The 24,343-nt window shown below is 44.5% G+C and overlaps 2 protein-coding genes across 5 annotated transcripts in view; both read left to right on the top strand.

The window, feature by feature from the left end:
* Nucleotides 1-12,099, top strand: part of LOC100114329 — a 29,975-nt gene extending 17,876 nt beyond the window's left edge. For 2 of the 4 annotated variants that reach the window (XM_032599062.1, XM_008219168.4), the window contains exons 3-5: nucleotides 6,022-6,327; nucleotides 6,657-6,866; nucleotides 8,019-12,099. In XM_032599062.1, coding sequence (XP_032454953.1) covers nucleotides 6,022-6,327; nucleotides 6,657-6,866; nucleotides 8,019-8,156 — 654 coding nt within the window. In that variant the 3' untranslated portion in view covers nucleotides 8,157-12,099. Of the gene's footprint in view, nucleotides 1-6,021; nucleotides 6,343-6,656; nucleotides 6,867-8,018 lie in introns of all 4 variants that reach the window. The other 2 variants (XM_031929375.1, XM_008219165.3) reach the window with 1 other exon arrangement.
* Nucleotides 12,100-13,068: 969 nt separating this feature from the next.
* Nucleotides 13,069-22,984, top strand: LOC100114358 (breast cancer anti-estrogen resistance protein 3). Its single transcript, XM_001599351.5, has 7 exons — nucleotides 13,069-13,433; nucleotides 15,096-15,342; nucleotides 18,701-18,839; nucleotides 20,182-20,436; nucleotides 20,535-21,635; nucleotides 21,716-22,178; nucleotides 22,263-22,984. The coding sequence occupies exons 1-7, from the start codon at nucleotides 13,391-13,393 to the stop codon at nucleotides 22,592-22,594; spliced, it is 2,580 nt and encodes an 859-aa protein (XP_001599401.2). The 5' UTR covers nucleotides 13,069-13,390; the 3' UTR covers nucleotides 22,595-22,984.
* Nucleotides 22,985-24,343: the final 1,359 nt, after the last annotated feature.

The following is a 24,343-nucleotide window of genomic DNA, read 5'->3' as shown; positions in this document are numbered from 1 at the left end:
CAAGCGACCCGGCGTAAAAATCACCCTTTTAATGTGTACTTTTTGATCTCACAGGCCGAAATATTAATTTTTAGACACACTTTTCCTGCCTTTTAAAAGTTACAGAAAGTGTTCGAGAATTGTTAATTCACTTATAGAAAAGTTACAGTATTGCCCCGCGTTCAAGTTCGCCCCCCTCTCCCCTACCAGTCCCCCAAGTTTTCGTCCCTTCAATTTAACCCGTGACCGTTCTTCTATACCAATTCTATATTCGTTGGCTGTGCTAGTCTGCTGGGGACTCATGTCCTCAGTGTAGAGAGCATGGAGAGAAATCGTCACTAATTACCAACATCATTTTTTGCATAATTATTGCGTATTTTGCAAAACTCAAGGCATTTTCAGAATCTGCAATTAAATTTCAAACATTTCGTGCTACTCGTATGCCAATTCACATATTTTATATAGCATAAATAGGCTACCTTAATCAATTAATTATTCTATACACAGCGAAAGTCTGAAAATAGCCTGTACATATACATTAAATTGTAAACAAGGAACGTTTACAATTTAATTGCGAATTCTAAACCTGCCTTGAGTATTGAGGCACATGAGTTTACGGCAAATTAGCACAGCTATGTATTCAGCTTTAAGTTACAGGTGCGGCGGCCATGACAGCCAAGACGCGTACTGGCTCATCTGGCTCGAGCTTGCAAGAAAAACAGCCTCATATATTGTTAGACTGCACGCATGATAAAATAGTGCACGTGCAGCGTTGCTCCGGTTTTATGGCCGCGGAATTGCAAACTGCCCGGCGAAACAAAATCGCCGGATCGATGCAATTTTTCAAAATGTATGCAGAAATCAGGATCGGTACATGCGCTTTTTGTTAGCTTTTTTAATGAGCCACGTAACAAGAGCTTGCGCCGACGTATGCTTTGTCGCGTTTTAGGAATTACGCTCTTTTGAGCGCATGCTATACAGCCTGTAACTGATTGACTGGTTTACAGGGAGCACTGCATGCAACTTGCATCATTAAGACTATTCCTCGCGATTCTCATTCGTATGAAGCACTTACCCAATAGCTGTTCTCTCACAACAAGCATACAAGAAAACAACAAAGAACGCGTGCATAAGCTGAATACCTATTATTTGAGTCAGTTCACACTGATCCGTGAAAATTCGCCCATAAAATATCGATCCTCATAGCCGGCACGCGTAATAGCTGCAGGCGCAACTGCGATACAAAAGTCCTCATAAAGCCCAAACCGACAAAATCCCGCGTCTCCATCTCCATTATACGCATGAATATACGCGGCACGGCCACGTGCCGCTCAGCCCGGTGACCCGCCGCAAAATAAGTATGACAAACAGCTACATAATCGCGCGACGAAATGAAGGGACGTTCGCAGAATCGACGCCAAACAATGCACTGCCGTCGGCCGAGAGCTCTGTGCAAAAAAAAGGAGGACAACAGGGGCAGCAGTAGAAACTTGCGAGGAGAAAAAAAGAAGAAGGAACTGAAAAAGTAGACAGTACGGCCTGGAAAATCGACGAGCGCGCGGGCGAAACTAGGACGAGAGCGTCGACTTTACTGCGGGGAGGAGAGGGAGACCACGTCGGCCAGGACACGCGCACCAAGCCGGGGCCACTGACACGCGCGCGGGGCCGTTGCGCGAGTCCACTTTCCGAATAGGACGATTAAAATTTGTCATGTCTGACTACGGAAGACTTTTACAATGTATCATTATATATCTTTGATTTAATTATACATTTCATTATACTACAATGTCGTAAGCAAATACAAAGCTCGACTTCTGACTCGCACATCCCTATTTGCCATTGGCGAAATCCGTAGATAAAAGACGAGGGACCGCGGAGAATTCAGATACGCGAATAAGGCGCGTACAGCTGCAGTTGTGATTTGCTTTTTGCTTGAACGCTTAGGGTTTAGTGGGCGGACGTCGATCGAGGCGGGGATTAGAGTCGTGAGAGCTGCAAGATTTTCATCCCCAAGACCGTTTTTCTCTGCGCGTTTCGCTCTTAGCGAATTTCGCGACGTGCAAGACTTTGGTCATCGATTATTCACGAGGATTAATTCAGAAAAACGAGTCGCTGCTTGTCGGCCTTCGCGGAATTACTTATCGCGAAGGTGCGCCGCTGTTTCGTTTTTTTGCAGGTCGGATACCTTTAACATATTGCATCTGATGTCACTTATTAACTTCTAAAAAATCACGTCACAAACTAATGTATAAATTCTATATACTAAGAATTACAGTGCAAATGACGATGAACGCCTTCAATCGCCTGAACTTATCTAAGCTCTTTATATGATATACTGCATATTATTTGGTAGTTGCGTATAGGGAGGATAATTTCAAGCTCGTTCCCGATTAGCATCGCTTTGTAATAGCAGGCTTTCTGTGCGGCAGAGCAATAAAAACGGTAAAGCACGCTCCGCTCGCTTGCACGTTCACTCGTCACTTTTAGATATGTGTACATTGTGCACGGATGACGGGACGCGGCGCTGAAAGCTTTCAGCTTGTCGAGCAACGAATGTCATTCGGATACGCTCCGATTTTTACGCAGCGAATATCTTTCGCGTCGCAAAACAATTCGCAACATGAAAGGCGTTTATTTTAATGCTCTGCAGATATGCATGTGAGCAAATGATTATACCGATTTTTATATGGAGTGTCCTCTGAAAATGCCCTCTCCAACTGTGCATGCAGTATTTCGACGAATGGAAACGATGTTTCAATACTTTTCATTTTCAATATCCATCAAAGCGACGATTAGCTCTTTCGTTTAACCGCAGAGTTGCAAACACACGCGACCAAATAGATTCTCGTTTCATATTATATATGTCCATATATTATAATCTTATTGAAAAATAGCTTAACTGAAACCATTAATTAATTAAACCGTGCGTAGTAGAGTATTTCTTTTTCTGGCTGCCAAAGCAGCAGAAGAACGCCTACGGGTTGAAGATTTTCCGAAAAGCGTATAGATAAGCTTATAAATAATTTATTTTTGCGCCTGTATTATGCCTTCACGTTTGCTTTTACATTATAATCGTTAAATTTTCCGTGAATCGTTCAAAAAGTTGAAAGGAGCTTTTAAAACTGAAAAATTTCTTAGTTAGGGAATTTCACCACAGTATGATAGCAATTTCACAGAAAATATAATCTTTGTGTTTAAATTTTTGTAAAGTTAACTTTACGAGTTGGTGCTCGGTCTCAATCGCAATTTTGGGCGTAATTCAGTTGACTAACAAATAATATTAGTACAATTTTTTGATAGATGGAATATCATGTGTTTCCACCATCTGCAAGCCACAGCAAATTCATATGCTTGATTAATAATTTATCTTGACACTCTTCGTCAAGCGATCAAGCTCTACTTGGCATTCCAATTTCGCCCCCGCTTCCAGAGCGAAAAAACAAAGTCGTGAAACGATGCTAATGGAATTCAAAGCGTGTTCGGCGGTCGCCACTTGGCTCTCCTTATTTCCTCGCGACTCTTATATCATTAGAGTATACATGTGCAAGCTTGCAATGTTAGCTGGGAGTCGAGTTTTTTTTTGAGTTAAATGAAAATAACTTATATTACCGATTATATTGATTCGCTGCAATATAGACTTGGTTGAGAGAATCGGAGAAAAAGCATTGGCTACTTAGGCGCACAAAGCCGATCTTTCAGCGGAGTTCGGTTTTATGCTTAGTCCGCGCAAATCGAACTCGTTAAAGTTGCGCAAGTGCTGGGAGAGAGAGAGAGAGAGAGAGAGAAAGAGAGAGAGAGAGAAAGAGAGAGAGAGAGGGATATAGTCGAGCCGGATTTGCCGTTACTCTGTCGCCATGCAGCGCGAGAACTGAAAGGTTTGTTGCCTTTCCTTTTGCACTCGTCAAATAGCTTAGGAACAATTTGCACTATTGTAGCTTTGTTGCAACAACGATAGACATCATGTGCGTTTCTTTAATGATTGAACGAATTCCTAATATAATATTATAATTATGTGCGTGAAACTGGAAGTGGAAAAGAGAAGTTTTATGCATAATACGAAAATAAATTTGAGCGATTCCGAAGTGAAAGAGCCACAAAAGAACGAGGTCAGAGTTCATACATTCGCGAAAACGCGCGCGCGCGCGTGCAAGCACACACGCGCATCTGATCGCATCCGATCATTTTCCGCTTGGATAATCAAACAGAGTTTAGTTGTTCCCTCTGTAACTTGGCTCGTTCATTTTGCGGGGATATAACGTACACATAGAGCGATTATAACTTTTCGCTCTACTCGCATATTATTCTCTCAAGTCGATTCCGCGCGGACGCGAGCCTTTATCCTCTCTATGACATCTCGGCCGACGAGCAGATAATTTATTTTGATATAGAAACGCGCGGGACGATCCGGTGACACGTCGGGGAAAACGGAAACTCGGTCACTGGGTCAACGTACCGCGGAGGAAGGGAGGCAGGATCCGTCGAAGCCTCGCGTTCCACGACGACTGCGCGCGAGAGCAGCAGCAGCCGTGGCGGCAGCGGACCGATTCAGATGCACTCGTATATATAAATAAGCGCCGGGATGTGCTACTGATGGTTTCACGGCTGGATAAGCAGCGGGGAACCCACGTTAGTACCTTGGATGTGGCGGATTTTCTGATCGACTGCAGTGACTGTCAGATTGATGCTCAAGGGAAGTGTCACGGTTCCAGAAAAAGTTACCTTCTACCTTCGGGTTTTTTATTATTTTGCTCATCGTTTTTGCTTATTCCTTTTGGTTATTTTAACTTTATCAAATCTTGGTTAGATTTATTTTAAATATGGGTAATTCTACGGGAAAAATACATTTTTTTTATTAGATTTATTTTCTGATTGTACATGTTTAAAACAATGGAAAACCACGTTCCAACACTGAAAAAGTGCCTTGTGACACTGTTTTATAGAGACCCCTTAAATTCGTCGGAAAATTGTTATTGATTAACTATTGTTTAACGGCATATACCTAATGTATTAGGGCACAAACAGAAAATGTATTACGCTAGAATGAAAGAACGGGAAAAGAGCTAAAAAAAATGCGCTGAAAATGCTTGATTTCCCAGGTGAAAATATTGACGTGATTTTGTGATGTATTAAAATTACTTATTTCTTCATGTAATTTTGATATGTGATTTGTGACGTCAGTTCGTTATGTATTGATTTCGAACGTTTCATCGCGTAATTTTATGACTTTTTAGAAAAATTGGAATAATTTCAGCTTCATGAAACATTTCAACGTGATTTTAGTATGTTATTTAATTACATAAATATTAAGTTCAAAATAATTATTCTCTTAAATACTTTGAATTGAGTGGCCATATATAGGTGCTGCCATGCAGATTGTAATGCGGAAAATGGGGGCTTATGCCTGATAAATTAATCATTTTTAATACTTTCACTAAATTAAAAAATATAAAAAGATAATATTTATCACTCATTCGTCCCCATTTTCCGCACTACAAAATAGTGTATTTTATCCGTAGAATCCCCCATATGCTCTGAAAAACGTCAGTTTTAGCTAGATCTCAGCGTGCTGATAGTGCAGCTGGTGTTTCGGAGGTCAACTGTATTTGGTATTATTCGTCGATGATATGGAATGTATTCAATGGAATCAATGATGTGCATGTTAACGCCGTTAAAGCGGATTGAATAATACATCGTATCAATTTGTCTTTGGCTTATAATCGGCATCAATTTATGCCATGCCGATCCTGATTTAAAATTATTATCAACACAATTCTTTGTCTTTTTTCGGCGTTTAAACGTGAATGTTGAGTATCTCTCACAGTATAAAAATTCGTAACATATACGAATGAATCATTATAAAAGCTATAACGCTCAATTAATCTCGCGTTATAATCAGGGCCGGATAAGGGCCCTGTTTAGCTATATGCCCGTGTGATTTCACACGAGCCCGCGGAGGCGGCGTGGATCCAGGATTAGTCAATAATAATTTCCTTGCGGTTAGCAAAAACTTCGGCTTACTATTCGTCCCCTTTGGTCCGACAGGTCACCGTTCAAGAACCGTTCAAGCTGGCGCCGTTTAAGCTCCGCTTTTCCAAGCTGGGAAAGTCGCGTAGCGGCGACAGCGGGGGCAGTGGCAGTCGCAGCAACAGCGTCGAGGTCGAGGAGTCGGCTCCGGTGCAGCCGGCTGAGCTCAACCAGTTGGCTCTGGGAAGCTCCGAGAGCGTCGTGAGCGGCGAGTGCGCCCACCAGTTGACAGCCGATGCGAGCAGCGTCGTTAGCGTCAACACTGATACCTCGACGATGCCTGCCTCCTCGCCGCCGCCGTCCTACGAGCGAGTCCTCGAGGAAGTACGTGAGCTAAAGGTTATTCCAATCGATCATTTTCGCCATTATACTCATTCTCAGTGTTATTTATTGGACGACCACGGAGAAAAAAGCTTTCCATTGAAAATCGAATAATGCGATGAGCTGATTTTCGACTCCGTGGCTGTTCATTGTCATTGTTAGTCGGCATGCATAAATTTTGTTGACCTACAAATACGATCCTTTCACTTACAACAATTTCGAACCATCACTGCATAAAAATCACGCATCCGCACCAGTACCTCATACCTCGCAAAATTCAAGCTAACATATTCAGAGCATCCTCATCCAGAATTCAATTCTTATTCTTGTAGACGAGACTCGCGAGATCCATGACGGAAGATGAGGAAGCGATCGAGGAAAGCACCGACGAAGGTGAGGCTGTCAACAAGCAGGCGGCGCCTCCAGCGAAGAAGGGACAAGAAATACTGTACAAGTCCAGCAAAGACTTCTACCGAGCCATGGCCAAGCAGTGGGGGATCACCTGCAAGATGAGCGACAACTGTAGATGCTTTGATTGTCAGGTGACAGACCATTTGAATATTTTAGATATCTTTATAATCAATTAATATTACGTATATGCCAAATTGTCACATGACCCAAGCTCCGTTAGGTAGTATTATCGGGCTTGAAAGGAATAATAAAAGATCATACATGATACGTGTTCTTCAAATTATAATTTAAATTAATTCAAATAATTGCGTATCAATCATATTCTTACAGTATCTGAACCTTGAAGGAATTGATTTCATTTATAAAAAGTGGATGTTTTTTGTCAATGGAAATAGCCGAGTAATAAGACGCCTTTACGCAAAGCATGTTTTTTCAATCCTCAGAGCAAAAATGGAGTATATGTTATAACAATTTAATAACAAGTTAATACCCGTGAAAAAGCTGCGCAAAACAAGCTCGGTCAAGAAGTCTACAAATTTAGTAAATAATGAATATTCAAACGTTTCTATAGCGGTTATGTAGATCGGTGTAAAAATGTGTACTTTTTCAAATAATATATACTAATTATTTACAAATTGACGTATACCTACGTATGCATCGATACATACGCCCAGGTGATTGAATGAAATTAAATGAATTAACTTGCGCAGCTGTATTAATTTAATTTTTGAATTATATTACATCTTTAATAAATACGAAATTTAAGCTAGCGTGCAGTCAACTCTTTCCTCGCATTTCTTCACGCTCTCGTATTGTAAAAAAGTACTATACTAAGCGCCTTGCCTTGAACGTCAAGCATTATTCGCTTGAATAAATTTCAACTTCCATGAAATTTCCATTTGGAAAATTATTTTTCAACTCGAATTTCTCGGATTGAGATGCACCTATATTACGTACGCATGCATATTTGCGTAGGTGATTATGGATGAAGTCAAATTAATTAACTCGTTATTAATTTAATCATTAATAAATCCGTATATCTTTAGTAAAATCGTCTACTTTAATCAAAGAATTTCGTAGCTAACATTTTTACACTTCAAATCTTTTTCAATATACATGACTTTGAATATACTTTAGAGCAACAGCAAGAAGACGAGCAATGTACATTTTATACGAGAATCCTTAAATCTAAAAATGTTAATCACGTGCCCCGAAATTCATAGAGTAAAATAAGTTTCCTCGTCCATCGTCATGCTAATTTCCCCCTCTTCATCATTTTGCAGAGTCGTTACTTCGACTGCGGCTACGAAAAGTACCAAGATTACGACAAGTACCACGAGCAGTCGGACGGCGGTCTGAGCGCAAGTACGCCGATGTTTGTATCAGAAGTGATGCACGGCTCGGCCTGTCTCCTGCTCTAAGCGTCAAATACTTAAGCATTTTGCTTTCTTACTCGATCTCGTCGTCGTCGCTTGGAGCAACCCAAGAAGTAGAAGCAATCGAGCGATCGCGTTTCGAAAATTTCTTTTGCGCAAGACGAGATTCTTTGGTGCTTCCGCGAAAATCTATATGGGAGTAGTAGCTGATGGAAGTCATATAGCAAAAATTCTGCTTCGAATGATTCTATAAGGTTTTATTGTAGAAGGAGGTTCGCGGCTCGGCCGTGGGCGATGCGAAATTTTGGAAAAGCTGGTAAGTCCGCGCATTTTTTTTATCTAGATGCATGAATTCAGCCCGTACCTGTATCTGTAAACACTTATCTAAACGCTGTATGCCCTTGATCGATAAGAAAGAGAATCTGTATAACGTCCCTCGAATCAACTACGTCAACGAGTAAGTTTCCATCTAGATGTGAATGCGTACGCGATGATGTATCTGGATAAGAAAAAAAACGCTTAGCACATTTCGTATAATCGGATATACAAACATATATAGACTGCCCATGCCTGATTCGCTCTGAGGTTCCTTTGTAATTTGTAACAAACAAAAATATGTATGCTACTCGTGTAAAACGTGCTATCGATGTGAAAAAGTCTGGTAAAATGTGTAATCTGAGGGCCAGTGCCTACATAATTGTGGCATATCTTTTTTCCATGTTGCATATACTTATATATAGGTATATTATCATGTAAAGAGAGGAATGAGAGTTTTTGGAATACAGTGGAATTAAAGAGAGGGGAGTGCGAGGAAGTACATCGAGCTTTCTTGATGCAAAGACTAGAGAAATTATTTTTTACATTTTTCAAAAGACAAAAAAATTTCGACGAGACTGTGTGTCGGACGAGGATTACGATTGGAGAATTTCATACTTAAAAGTGTTTCGACACTTTTCATTTCCATGACAGTGATTGCACTTATTTTCTTTACAATAATCGTTTGCATTATAAGGCTGACCGTGACAGTGTCTCGTGATGATTATTTAATCGTTTAATCGCCATGTGAGTAACAAATTAAAAATAATAATTTGAGTATGTCAAGGCATTCAACTTTGTACGTTATGTATAAATTGTTCAAAAATACTCGTACTTTTTTGCACAACATGAATTTGTGATATTGAAGTTCATTATTTCAAAGTTCAAAATTATCAACATAAATACACAAAGCAATTGTTGCAGCGTATGGTGGATACGTAGCGATATAATACGTAGAAATATATCCAAGCACCTAATATGAAATAAGGAAATAATTTTCACGTAATACATTAGACGCCAGCACGATATTTGAAAATTGCAGAAAAAGAAGATTAAAGGTAAAATGTTTATAGAGTCAATTATACACGTGTGTACAATTGACGATTATAGGAAACCAATATGAAACCTATTTTATCGAGTAGATGAAAACTTACGAAAATAAAGTAAAATTACGTTAAAAATTAGTTAAAAATTACATCGCGAAATCTCGGAATCTCGCGCTTGAAACAAATGAAAGTAAATCATTGACGAGTATTAAAGTCGCGTATTATCTTTGCAAAACGAGAAATCGCGTTACCTTCATGATTATACTACGTACTTGTAACAGCGCACATTTATGTTTAACAATCTCTATTTAATTAAACAAGTGTAAATTTTAACGGCTCTTATATAGGTGGTAGTATTAAGGGGTCTGATTTTTATATAATTAAAATAAAGGAAGAAACGGAAAACTGAGAAAATCCGTTATCGCAGTACTGAGAATTTTTTATTTGTTCGGAAATTGCACAGAAGTGCAGTGTCTATAGAGAAATGAATCGGCCCAGGTTCGTCTGGCATTAATTTCACGTTCATATATTAATTGGAAGAAGGTTATAGCCGAGGCACTAATCATTGCTGTGCGTATATTTATATCGCAGCAATAAAAAAAACGTTTTCATATACACGTATATATATATATATATATATAGTGCTTGTATAGCTCGATAAATGTACTTGAACTGTCAGGAGAAACATTCAAAATAATTAAAATCATTTTTAAAAGGAGTGCGATGTTAATTTTTCTATTAATTGAACTAAAACTATTCTCGATCTGTACTTGCGAAGAATAATAAATAGTTTACGATTTTTATATGAATTTTTTACATAATGTCAAAGCAATGAAATCAATCAAAATACGTTGAAATAATTCTGAGTTTTTTCAAGAAAGAGATGTCTCAAATAGCAAAGTTCTAAATCTGCTGCGCTACATCGTTGAGAAACGATAAGAGCCCTAGTGAAATAAATCTCAACAATTGTTACATAAAGAGCCATTAAAATAATTAAAGGATATAGAGAAGTCTTAATACATATAGAAAACATAATATTATGTACCTGCCGAAATTTTTACTTAAAACTTGATGAACTCTCGATTTTAGAAATGAGAAATGATAAGGCAAATGGACATTTTGATGGGACGTTTGAAAAATTGGAACTCGAATTAGTCACGGAGTGCAGCCAGCGGTTTTTGTACTGAACACTAAATACCTAAACATAAGTTGAACGTGATAACCGCATGATATCCGCTGGGCTACCACAATAGCGTAATTATAGGTCTAATAGACATCCGAAGTATATTGCATAGTAACTTCTTTTTCAATATCCTTGAAGAAAACACTTGTTAACATTTTATTCTGCATTGGCTACTTTCTTCGGGTAAGGCACATAGTGAAAGTTCTATATATACAACGGATATTTAATAATTTTAAAAATCATAATCTCCAAGATGTATACGTTCACTGTGTAGTTATGCAATTATTATTGAAACAATTATGCATGCGAATGTTTGTGTTTAGCTAATGTCTACATTACGTATAATAGAAATGTCGGAAAGTGTTTTCTTGAAGCAAAAAATAGATCAGTTGCGAAGGCAAACACGGAACTTTCAATAAAGTACAAGTCGTTGACGAACAGTGACACTGTAAAAACATATATACATGACAGTAAAAAAATAAATAAAAAAAGAATGAAACATAGCAAGCCGCAAGACAAATGCGAGTAGTTTCTCATGAAATTTTGTGCTAAGGATGCGAGTGTACTTGTTTAGAATTTCCTAAACACGCCAACACGAAAATGACTGTCTAGTTTGTAAGAGTGTAACTAATAACTCACCTGTGCTCTATAATGTAGCGTTTAGAAAATTAAAAACCATATAATGAAATAAACGAGATAATCCGAATTCATCACTTCAGCATTCACTGTAAAAGCGCGACAGTATCCGCAACTCTTGAGATGTGTACGCAATCACTCGTAAATATTTTTTAAACCCTTCGATGCGTACCATTTGTCTAACACTGGCAGAAGATGGGAAAGCAATTTGCAAAACTTTTTATCGATTGTAAAAGAAGAGAAAGAGCAAACATATGCAAACAAAACTATACATATAAATATTACTCTTATAATAATGAATCCAATATGTATAAACCGCCGATGTATATGAAGAAGGATATATTGTGTTATCATTTCGAAAGAAAATGCTGAACCAAAAAATTTATAACGCGCAACCTATATACCGAAATAGATCATTGTACCAAATTCAACTTCGTTATAAGTTGAACACAAGACTTTCGTTGGCGATCGACACCCACACTTGTCGTTGCGTTTTCAACGAATATATAATTGACCATGAAACATGTTTATAATCTGTAACGTGATTCGTTGGAAAAAATACAAAATAACAATAATAATAATATAGAAAGACACATGTATTCTAAAACAAAGACAGCACCAAATAAACAGGGCCTAATTATCGCATACATGCGAGAAGCTTTCGTTTTCTGGGATCTATCCTTTGTTATATACACACAGTATGTGAGGAATTCTACGAAAAAAACCAACAGCGTTTTTAACTTTTTCAAAATAATGTCCCGTATACGGCCGTTAGCCGAGAAATAAAGAAATCTTCCGTTTGTTCCTACTACGGCTAGTTTTAGTTGAACATTTTTCCCCACCATTTTCAGATTCACAAATGTTGGTTTTTCTTCTTGGAGAATCGCTCATTCATACTTCTATATCAAAAACGAACTCGACTAAAAATCTTGTGCACCTGTGGAGCGGCAACCACGTTACTCTCGGTGGCAAAAGCGGTTGCTCGTAAACGTTGTCTTCTTTGCGTGTAAGGAATGCAGATTAAAATTATTTAATAAATTATAGTTTTGAAAAAGTAATCACCACACCGAATGTTTCTGTCTTCGAATAATCAAAGCACGAGCACATTCCTCCTCTGATCATGGCACACGCACCGTATCAGATATCGAGCGTACACATAAGCCGGCATCGCAGTATAAATTATAACCGGCGCCGCTAATTCTGCGAATCGCAGTAAACAGCTTGTTCAAGAGATAGAGTGATTTAACCGCGCGAAATACTTTCCAGCGAGCGCGATGACACGTTCTTGTGAGCACGACACATGTAGGCGCGGAAAATGCAAACCACTTGACCGCCTTGCTGCCTTCGTTCTTTTTACTCTTCACCTTCGGATTAGAAAGAGGCTCTTTGAGAAGGGCTGGCTGTACTCGCGGTGTATGCGTTGTGACGAGCTGAAGCGTTTTCTTCTCTTGCCGCGAGCTGCGCATTTGACTCAGTTTTCGCGACGGGGAAATACTATAGTATAGTAAAGCTGGTCGAGTGGTTTCGTATAATTTATGCCTGAAAATTGCGCAAGTTGAAGACGTACAGAAGAATTGGTGTGCGGTATCTCCAGCACACGATATCAATGAACAGTCGCGGCTTTTTAGAAGCATTTGGATATTCAGTGGACGGTTATTAAATACGACCTTGGCCATAAGCTTCAACGCAGACTTTCGTACGGATTGCGGCCAATGAGAATTCAGTTTTTTGATCTTCCAAAAAATACACGCACAAAGCATCGATCTCGAGCTTCATCAAAGATCAGTCATTCAAGATGAACTTATTGCTATGTACATAATAATCTGGAAAGTTAACGATTAGCAGCGACTTCCCTCGCTCTATACTCCCTTCTCCGCTTCGTGATCCTCTGCTCCTCGCATTATTCCCCACTTGTACGCGCGCACGGCTCTGCCTTTTCGCTCTTATCTCTCTGTCCCTCTCCGTCTTTCTCTCAGTCAGCATAGACAGTCGGCGTCGGTACGGCATGTGCACAGGACGTCTACACACTAGAGCGAGTCCGTCAGTGCTCCGCAGTCACACAGTGTGTATCCTATTATTATACGGTGTGGCAGTGCGCGATGGGCAAATCCTCCAGCAAATTGAAATCCAGACGCAGCCAGAGTGAGTATCAGCTGACCTATACCTGTAGAGGCGACTTTCTCGCTCTATGCTCCCGTTGTTTGTTGTGTTCGCGAGGGATCGAGGACGAGTTCTGCGGAGCTAAACATGGTCGATTTCGCCCGCCTGCAGTGAACGACCCGCGAGAAACAGCAAGTGCAGCAGCCGCGACATTTGATCCGCAGCCGATAAGCTGAACATCTGCCGTCGCGCGAAATTCGTATGCGTCGAGTAACTCCTCGGAATGCCACAAATAATTTCGAGTTGGCGGCGCGGAGCGCGCTTGAAATTCTAATGGCGCTGCTTCGCTTCTCCGAAGTGTCTGCGCACTTCGCATCTCCTCTCTCTCCCTCTCTCTCTCTCTCTCTCTCTCTCTCTCTCTCTCTCTCTCACACACACACACACACACACATTTTTGCGCTCGAGTCTTGAGTGGTTTCTCTTCTGTACACGTCGCTCGATAATATTGGAATATATCGATGGGAAAATCGGCGCTGGATTGAGTCGAGGCAATGTAAATCACAGCCGAAGTCCGGAGACAGATAACACTCCGAAACCGCAATATCGTCCAAGTGGATTGGAATATGTCGCAGCAGCAGCAGCTGCGCGAAACTTGTTTCTTACTGGGATTCCAGAGCCGCGAAGACAAAGTCGCGTCATCCTCCCGGACTAAAAAAAAGTCTCGCCGACGACGCTCTTCTCTCACTCGCGGGAGAAATAAATCGATGCGACGTACGGGCAAAGCACACACTACGGAGAGATAGCTGTACCGCTTTTCTCCCTCGCTCCGTACTCGCCCCCGCGTGTCTATGTACAAAATGATAACGCTTATCGCAAGGTACGTACAGGCCGCACAGCAGTATTTTTTTCACGTGTAAACTCGCTGCTTGTATTTTTGCTGACGAAGTTCTGGAACTGCACCACACCAGTGCGTGACGCGCATTCTTGGGCAAATATCGTCGTAGTATGCGTTTGAAAATTAAAAAATTTCCCCTTTTAGACGAGCCATTCATTCATTTCGATTCCTGATAAATCATCAGATGCTTCCTCGATCGGGGTCTGCATCAGTGCGACAATTATTCGCTCGTTGATGCGGCGACCTCGGACGAGTGTTTCTTGCAGTTTTATTGAATCCGATCGCTTGTTCGTGCGTTTATAATAGGTATTCGGACGTACAGCGCGTTTTTCTCGAAGCGTGCGCGTTATTCATCCTATTTTTCCTTTTGCAAGAATAACTCTTGGGTAATAGGATAAAAATACTTGGATACTTCATCGTTTTCGCACGAGTACATAATTGCATTTAATACAGATGAAAGAAGCAGTGGATTGCGGCGGCTATGTTTCAAAAATAACTTTAGCGAAGAATGATTTAATAATAATTTACGATACGCCAACCGACAAAGGTAGAATTTGAATATGCTAAAACAAATATTTCCGCAATAAACGCATACTTCGGCAAGTCGCTGCAACACCACATGATGGTGAATTCCACGAGGAATACTCCATCGATCCTTGGGCTCCATAGAGTATCTGATCCTCGATTGAAATTAATACACATCGCAACCGTCAACTTATCTTCTAGAGCATATTATTAATTACACTCTATCCCGAAAACAACAAAGAACACGTCCTAAATTATCGACTATATGACCCTTCTGTCACCAGGTATAGCATGGAGCTTCAGGTTCCCATCGGCGAACGGCCTGCACCAGGCTCTGGGCTCGAGCAGACGTCGAAAGAAGCAACAGCAGCGCGACGGCGTTGTCCTCGTCGCCAATTCCGTCTCTTGCAAGGATTTGAGCAGCGAGGGTAGAGATCAGAGACGGGGAACTTTGGTAGCAAGTTCGTCGGAGATAGTACTAGGCGATGCTGCCGCGCCCTATTCGCGCAGCGATTCCACCGACACCATCAAGTGAGTTGATTCTGAGCCGCGCCGTGTTGGTGTAATACGAGATTTCGGCTGATTGATAGTGCAAGCTCTAGGGAGAAAATGTTCTTGATGGTTTCCTAATCGGTTGAATTGATTGCGATGTGTAACACCATATAATTTTAAAATATGCTTAAATAGTCTTGAAAGTTCTCTTCTTCTTACGCTTCACTACATGTTCGTCTAAAACCAAGGTCACCTCTCAACTGAAGTTTAAAGTACGGAAAAACTCTTGGGACTTTTCCCCTTTAAGAAAAAACATCGTTTATGGTTAAATTTGATCGCGACGTTTTTTAAAAACGCGACAACCAGGACTCGCTGCAATCAGCAGAAAGTTTCTTCACACACACACACACACACACGCACACACACATACACAAGTAAAAATTCCGTCAAACGAATAAAAAATGCCGCGCGTGCACTCTCCTCGGGCGCAGTGGATAAGCTCCAACTTGAAAATCCACACACTGCACTGCAGCCTCGCTTGATCTTTGCCATCGTCAAAAGCCGCGCTCGAGTGGCACAAATGAAACCCGCGCATTGCGGCACGGTCGTTGAGAGTAAAAAAATGCCGCTGAGCAGTAGGAACGTACTGCGGATAAAGGACCAATGATGAAACCACGGGGTGTGAGCTTCGTGCGGAGTGCAAGTAATTTGTTTCGAGGGTTAATTAGATAACAGTTCGAGGTGGGAAGATCTTTGCAATTTCGAGAGCGAGATGCATTTTTATGTTCTATGATGTGAAGGAGATGCTTCGTTAACGTTGATCGAGTATAAAACGCTGTTGACTGGTCAGTAGGCGATAAAAACTTTTGCAAAACGTAAACAGTGCTTTCAATGATAAGTCTCGCTCTTATCAGATAAAAAACTCAAATGATTATTATGTAATTCGCCACCATCAAAATCCTTTTTTTTAAGAGCAAAATAATATAATAGCCGGTAAATAATTGCTCGAGTCTGGCTTTCTATATCTCAAATAACCAATTAAAGTGCAGCCAACCCTAGAGCAAACATTTCAATTTCCGGCCTGAGCCGCGTTAGAAAAATCGTAATCCCATATCCCAACACCTCCATCAGCACTAAAGCCCGTCGGACTATCACATCGCGATCGATCACGTCCTCGTACGCAGAGCGAGAAGCCATCGGAATAAGACCATATCGCGATCGCCTCATCTATGCCAGTACACGTACCTACGCCGAATAACGACCGGCGATACAGAGAAGCCATAGCTTCTCTCTCTCTCTCTCTCTCTCTCTCTCTCTCTCTCGCTTTTGTCGGCTAATAAACAGACGCAGGCGCATCTGGTGCGCGCGCGCTCCCTTTTTCCGCGCACCCTCGAGAGGCGGCGACTGCGGCGGCGACGGGGACTACCCCATAGAGAAAGAGAGAGAGAGAGAGAGAGAGAGAGAGAGAGAGAGAGAGAGAGAGAGGGTAGGTACGAGCGCGCGCGCTCGCGAATCAATAATTTCTAAGGGGGCTCCGCGCTCTTAAAGGCAGTGCTCTCCCGCGCGCCCGCACCTTTCGTCTCTGGAGTTTCTCTCGGGATACATGGCTCGTAAAAAGGATTCCGTTTATACGTCCCCCGAGTTGATATGCAACGCCGGCGATTTGCCCTTTCGACGCCGGAAGAATTTGATCGAATTTTAACGAGGTGACGGGAATGGGTGTACATGGATTATCCGAGAGCGATGATTATAGCAGCCCCCGAGTGTGGAAGGCGTAGAGGCATATAATAAGTAATCGACCGGCGACTCGATTTTGTCCGGAATTGGTACAGGCCTGTTTGATTTTGCGTCGATATTCTCCGGACTCACGCCTATATGGCTTTTAAACGATTTTTTATTCAATTCAGAAAGCTCATTTGCATCCGCAACAAACAGAGTAACGAAAGTTAAGTGAATGAAGCACAGTCGCTTTTCTTCAAAATCTCGCATCGCGATAACCCCGAGAACGGATTAATCCCCCGCAATATCGACGCCCAATAGCTTCTCGCGCAGTACACTCGCGGATGCAAACTCGCGGCTCTTCGAGAAACACAGCGAGAACCAGCGGCACGAAACCTAAGAAAGAGTAGGGCATATAGGAAAACGGAAGCGTCTGCGGCACGAATCGGGAAAAAAGCCGGCCGGTGTGTATAAGTCTACCTATACACACGAGCGGCGGTGGCGAACAATGCGCAGGGCCGGTGAATGGGAGCGAGATTCCTTTGGAGACGAGTAGGCTATTTATAATAGAGCGAGTCGTCTACTCGCTTTTTCCCCGATTATTGTGCACCGCCAGCGTCTCCGTCGTGCAGTTGACCCTTCTACGCTCTCCGACCGCCCGCGAGATGCATGATTGCGCGGAGAGATCGTCCGCGTGCTCTCGCTCGTAGTTTCGAAGAGGAGCTTTTAAAGAGATCTCCGGGGTCGGTGACCCGCTCCGCGCGAGGTGCACTGCGTTTCCTCTTTTCTTTTACGACATGTGGGGAACTGGGTTTGGTTCTTCTCCCTTTTCTGCCCGAGTGACGCCGCGCGGCTTATAATATATGGGGGTGACGACGTCCGCTTGCGCGCGATTGCCAATAAATGTGTGATGGATCGGCTGGAAGCTTGAAAATCGATTTCGAATCGACTGGTTAAATTAAGATCGGCGGGCTTCGTAAAAGTGCATAGTAAAAGTTGACTCGCCTTTTAATCATCTTTATGGCTCCTGGCCTTTCTGGGAGCGATTCAGGTTGGAGAAATCAAATCAGAAGGAAATTTCTCCCACAAAATCAGCGAAAAATCCCGCGGGAGCGATCAAATTAGCCACCCTCGTCGGATTGACAAACGCGCAGAAAACAATAAAATCCCAGTGCATGTCCTGTCCCCTACTCCTGCTACGCCACAGACGGTCTCGATCGCGGACGCCTCGGGGCACCGTCAGCGCCGCATTCCGCCCCTGTCTCCGGTTCTGTATTATACAGGTCTTCGGTCCGGCCGAGTGCGCAAGCGCGCGGCGCTTCAGTTGGGGTGCGCGCGTTCACCCGGCCAAACCCTGCTCCCTACCCCGTGAATGGGTGTATAAATGCACGACACAATACTCGGGAAGCGGCTTCTCCCTCCGTCTCTCTCCGTCTCACAGCAGCACGGGCGAGCGTCGAAAAAACACGTCGTACACGCACGCACAGGACGGCAGCGGCGGCTGTCAGTCCTGACAGCCGCGCGCGCCCGAGTCGAAATTTCATAATTTTCGTAATAGAAAATCGCGTAAATCAGGGAGTGCGCAGGGGGGCGGAGGAGGACTGCGATGCAGCCGAGCCTGTGAGTTGTACGCGGCCGAGTAGCAGTAGTACGTAACCGTGGCTTTCTGCGTGCACAGAGCCGTCGGCGAGGAGAAAGCCGCCGGCGCCGCGGCCCAGCCCCCCGGATGTCGCGACCAGGAGCACGAGGAGCCGCTGCTGCTGCCACCCCGAGGATCGGCCCCAGCCTCCGGCTGTTCCAGTCCACGAGCTAGTATGGTGAGTCCGCAATACTGCAGCATTCTTCCGTCTCGAACGGGAAATTCATCGATTGCTCCGGAAATCGAAATTTCTTCTTCAAGTATCAGTCCTGTCGGCCGAACATTCGCGATGCTTGACATCGCTCGCAGGAATTTTCCGTCCGCGGCGAAATCTCGTCGGGGGTGTAATGGAGGTGTACGCAATCGCGCGATAATCCCGCATACAATGGCAAGGTCAGGCGTGTGGGGAGCGATTGGATTGAGAGGACGCCGAGTCGCGCAGCGAGTGATGCTGTCAGTCTGGTCTTCGGTCACGCTTACAAACTTCGAAAACGTCACGCGATGATTCATATTTTCGCTCCGTGCGCACGACAAAACTCATTCTATACGCGCCTATATGCAGGTAACGCGCCCTTTGCGTCCGTTCGCTCCTATGCGCGAATATCCGCCCCCCCCCCACCCCGCCACCACTATTATGCGGGCTCCGCGAATCTTGCTTTTCCGAATGCGAACATTGTAATATCACGTCGCTCCAGACTGTTGCGATTGCGGAAAAGCAAGCCAAAAGTCATGACCCGGATTGTTCCGCGCGATGTGAAATAAAAGTCGCGAAACGTGCCGACCGTCCCACGTGTGCCTGCTATTCTCGTTCGGCCCTATGCAGGTTTGCAGACTCGAGCCCGACAGAAATACCTCACCCAGTTATCCGCGACAAGGAAATTCACGTGCCAAAACGCGCTGCATACTTATTTGCTTTGCCGACCGTAAAATCACTATCGAGCGCCAGCGTAGCGATTCGGCAGAAAGCTCGCGAATCCGCGCTGCACAAAAGCCGGGACTTGCGGATTCGCGTCGACGGGTTTATGAAATCAGCGCGGAAAACTTGATCAGGCCTGAGCACGTTACTCGAGGTCCTCGATGTGTAGGAAGCGTTTCATCCTTTTTTCTATACAAAATATCTTTTTGTAACGCATGTACAATATTTCTGCCTTTTTTAACCCATCGTATTTTTTTTATTTTGCCTGCCAATACAGGCGTTTTCAATAGTTTGCCCACTTACTTGCTCAGTCTAAAAACGATTACATCGACCTCGCTTATAATATAAAAAAGAAATAACGCAGAAATTAATGCATGCGCTACAAAAACTATGGTGTGCACCAAGGACTATGCGGGCTTGTAACCTCGTGTGAACTTGCAGTACCGCAATCTCCACGCTAGGTATAAAAAAGCCCACTTTACCTTTCAGTATAACGCATTGCACTATTATTATCTTCTAGAAGTAAAGTGAAACCAGTTCCTTATAATTAGTGGTAATTAGAAAATTCAGAGCTAGCGGTTTCAAAATAGTGCTTCCATTTCAGTCGCAGGAGCCAGTCGAGGAGTCTGTCCGCAAGCTGCTCGAGCGCGAGCTGCGCCTGTTCGACCTGATCGACCCCCGGGATCTGCGCTCATACGCCTGGTACCATGGCAGCAGCTTACCAGGAGGTCGCAAGGGCGCCGAGGCTGAGATCCCCAACGACGGGGACTTCCTGGTGCGCGACTGCAGCAGCCAGCCCGGCAACTACGTGCTCAGCGTCAGGCATAAGGGACAGGCCCTCCACTTCGTCATCAACAAGGTACACATAATGCTTCATTATCCAAGCGGGGAAGACACGGAGCTTTCGAAAAGCCTCCGACGCTTCATATCTGATGATCACAACAATTGCTTTTGCAGCTGGTCCTGCAGCCGGACACGGTCTACGAGCGCGTGCAGTACCAGCTCGAGGACGAAGCGTTCGACACGGTGGCCGACCTCGTTACCTTCTACGTGGGCAGCAAGCGGCCGATCAGCCAGGCCAGCGGCGCGCGCATCGTGAACCCGCGGCACCGCAGGCTGCCCCTGTCGAGCGGCTGCTCGGCGGCCTTCCTGGCCCCGGGACCCAGCGCCAGCTCCTCCTCGTCCTCCCTCTCGACGAGCACGCGCTCGCCGCCCCGGGTGCCCCGCAAGAAGGAGCGCAGCCAGTCGCTGACGGCGTACCAGCACTACCAGAGCCCGCCGCCACCGCAGCTGGTGCCCCTCCAGCAGCAGGCGCCGCAGCTCCAGTCCAGCACGCTGCCGAGGGTGCCGCCGATCGGCGCAGGCCAGCAGATGAGCTGCTCCCTCTCGCTCGGCCGGCAGAAGATCTGCAGGGTCATCTCCGACCCGGCGCTCAAGTTCCAGCAGCTCCAGCTGCAGCACCAGCGCCAGCTCGAGCCGAGCGAGCTGCAGGAGCCGCACTACCAGACGCCGCGGAACAACTCGGCGGTGCTGCCGGCCGGCTCCGGGGCCTACGACCTGCCGCCCCCCAAGCCGCCCAGGGTCCCGCGGCACCTCAAGCCCCCGCCGCTCCCGCCTCACCCGTATCACCAGCAGCACCAGCAGCACCAGTCGAGCAAGGGCCAGCAGCAGCAGGCCTCGGGCAGCGACAGCGGCAACGGCTCCGGGGACAGCGAGTTCGAGGCCGGGGCCCACGCGGCTGCCTGCGCCCTGCCCATGCAGCCCGCCATGAAGGGCATCATCATCCGCAGCTACCACCAGGCCAAGGCCCTCGGGCTGAGCGACCTCGACATCAGGCAGTGGCAGGAGCTCGAGAGGCGGATACTCGAGACCACGCCCAATTATGAGATAGCCTCGGTCCTCGACCTCGAGAACTTCAACACCCTGCTGCTGCCGACGGTCGAGCACAAGCCCCTTGACGCCACCGCGCTCAGGGCGGTCACGGGCATGCTCTACGAGACGGCCTCCAGGGTGCTGGCCTCGCACCTCACCAAGATCGACGTCGACATGCTGCTCAAGGTGAGTCTCCGTCAATCTGCTCTTTCTCAATCAATTCGCACGTACCGCATCTCACCCGGCGAACGCTGTTCCGTTGCAAGGTTCACGTCGAGGACCCGCCGAACTTCCGGGACGGCCGCTGCGGCCTGGAGCTCCTGGTGCTGCCCTATGCGAGGCAGACCCGGCTGGACGTGATCGAGAGGACCGAGTGCCTGAAGCTCCTGGTGGCTGTGACCGTGCTGACCTGCGGCACGCCGGCGGAGCGAGCCGCGACGATAAGCCGATGGATCCAGGTGGCCATCGATACGAAGACCGCCCTAGGCAACCTCTTCGGCTTCTGCTCGATCATGCTGGCCCTCTGCCTGCCGCAGATCCAGAGGCTCACCGACACCTGGCACCTGCTCAGGCAGAAGCACACCGACGAGGCCTTCACCTTCGAGGCCAAGCTCAGGCCCACCCTGCGGGCGATGAACGAGTGCACGGATCCCCAGGCGCCCAACACCACGATACCCCACGTCCTGCCCATCGCTCTGCTCAACGAACGGACTCACGACGATGTCCTCGGTGCGTCGACAGCTTTGTACAATTTATTCACGATGCGCCTACTCGATAAAGCGCGCCCACTCATTATTTCATTCTCGCACGCAGGTAACGCGCCGCCCTCGGCCCTGGCAGCGGCGGTGCTCTCGCCGTGGGAGAACTCCGCGGCCGACTGCGGCCTCTCGATAATGTGGGCGCACCTCGAGGCCTCCCGCAAGATGACCGAGAATCTCACGCTCTTCCGGCGCAACGCCGAGATCGCCCTCGAGGGCTGTCGGAGCGACGAGCTGATCAGCGACGCCTTCCGCACCGAGTTCCACGTCAGATTTCTCTGGGGCAGTCGCGGCGCCTTCGTTAACGCCAGCGAGAGGCACGCCAAGTTCGTGCAGGTCCTCGACGCCATGTACGACAAGTGCGCGGCCACGGAGCAGCAGGCCTAACAACCCTTATAGCGCGTCGATGCGTTTTTTGTATCCCCGTTACCCGATGCCCTGTCACGCCCCTCGCATCGTGTTACTTTCCTTCCCGTTCGACTTTCCGGAGCCGAGTTTCGCGACGGCGACTCTGGCGAAGCTATACGTTATTTTATCGCTTGGACTCTGCAATTTTAGTGCGCTGGAAAACCCTAACTTTACAAAGAACGAGAATCAAAGAAGCCTAATCAAAACAGCTACTTTGCTGTATATATTCGGAGTTACGCGCTGCTGCGTGGATGCTCCTGTGGAATTACAAACTCGTTATTTTTTTATCGAACGGTCGAGTCGTGCAGAGACAGGCGTCGTTTCGTCGATCGACTTGGCTCCGAAGGAAGAAAAACGCGCGCGTGCACACTCAGACACACAAGAGGCCAAACTCGCAGAGTTACTGTAGCAGCTTATATATATAAATATATACACTCTTTGCGAGTTTGGCCTCTTGTGTGTGTGTGTCTGAGTGTGCACGCGCGCGTGTATATATATATATATATATATATATATATATATATATATATATATATATATATACACACAAACACACACACACACACACTATATAATGCGTATTTCGTGTACCGAGGTTTAGCTCAAGACGCGATTATATAGAAACACAACCTTTTTGCGGTACCGCAAAAGCGTTTCACTACTACTGCCATCTTTATACGGAGACGACCAGTTTCTCCCTATATGTACTCTCAAATGCACAGCAATGAAAAAAGTCTTCTACTATCTATTACTGTAATAGTAATGTGTAATGTAAGCACGAACGAAATATCAATTCAAGTCGAAATACTGAAAGTTTATACGTCGGCCTAGTTTCGCAGTATCAAACACGCAGGTGCTTCAATTACGTTACAACGTATTGTACTTTTACAAAAAAAATACACGAAATTGTGTTTCGCTCGGTTCTTTTCTCGTCCTCTTATTTCGTTAAGTGGCACATCTGTAAACTTTCGATTTCGATGAGGTGCGATTTTATACATTTGTACATATATTTACACGTGACTTTTTCATGAAAAACAAAAAATCTATGCAAGATAAGAATAAGCGAGACTGGAATATCGTCGTTATTATAGCGAGCGCACGCGATCTTTTTCATATAAATAATATTATGACGGCGGAAACGAGAGCGCAGAGACAGATAAACTTTCGAAATTCTTCGATGACATAAATTAGTTCGCGCAAAAAGTTGTGATTTTCCTCATGCATTTCGTCCTAAGTGCAGTTACGATGCGAGTGAATATTTTTCACGTTTTTTCGAGTGATTTATACATTGAAATGCATATATTTATATTTAATATTTATATTTATATTATTGTAATGATATGAGTCACGACAATATGCGAGAGAGTCGAGAGAAAGAGTAAAAAAAATGAAAGCGCAAAACACAGCCCAAAGAGAATTAAAAAATGAAGAGAAATGACGACAAAAAGTTACCCGATCTGTATACCAATTGTACTTATTTCATTAGTAATTTATCAATTAGAATATATTATGTACATTATTATTCGACCAATATTGTATGTTGTACCTGTTGTTCACGTTTGTTCATAACCTATAAAACGATGAATATCACTCTCACGCCTTTGTTGTTGTTTTTTATTTATTATCAAATTTCGCCTATTTGATCGTACAATGTTTAAATAAAGAAATGTATGATAGGTGCATAATATTTATATACTATAATATTATAAAATATTCACTTTATTATCA

This window comes from Nasonia vitripennis, chromosome 4 (genome assembly GCF_009193385.2).
Source record: "Nasonia vitripennis strain AsymCx chromosome 4, Nvit_psr_1.1, whole genome shotgun sequence".
Taxonomy (NCBI): domain Eukaryota; kingdom Metazoa; phylum Arthropoda; class Insecta; order Hymenoptera; family Pteromalidae; genus Nasonia; species Nasonia vitripennis.
The sequence above is the reverse complement of the archived record's forward strand: the minus strand, read 5'-3'. Positions and strand labels throughout refer to the sequence as shown.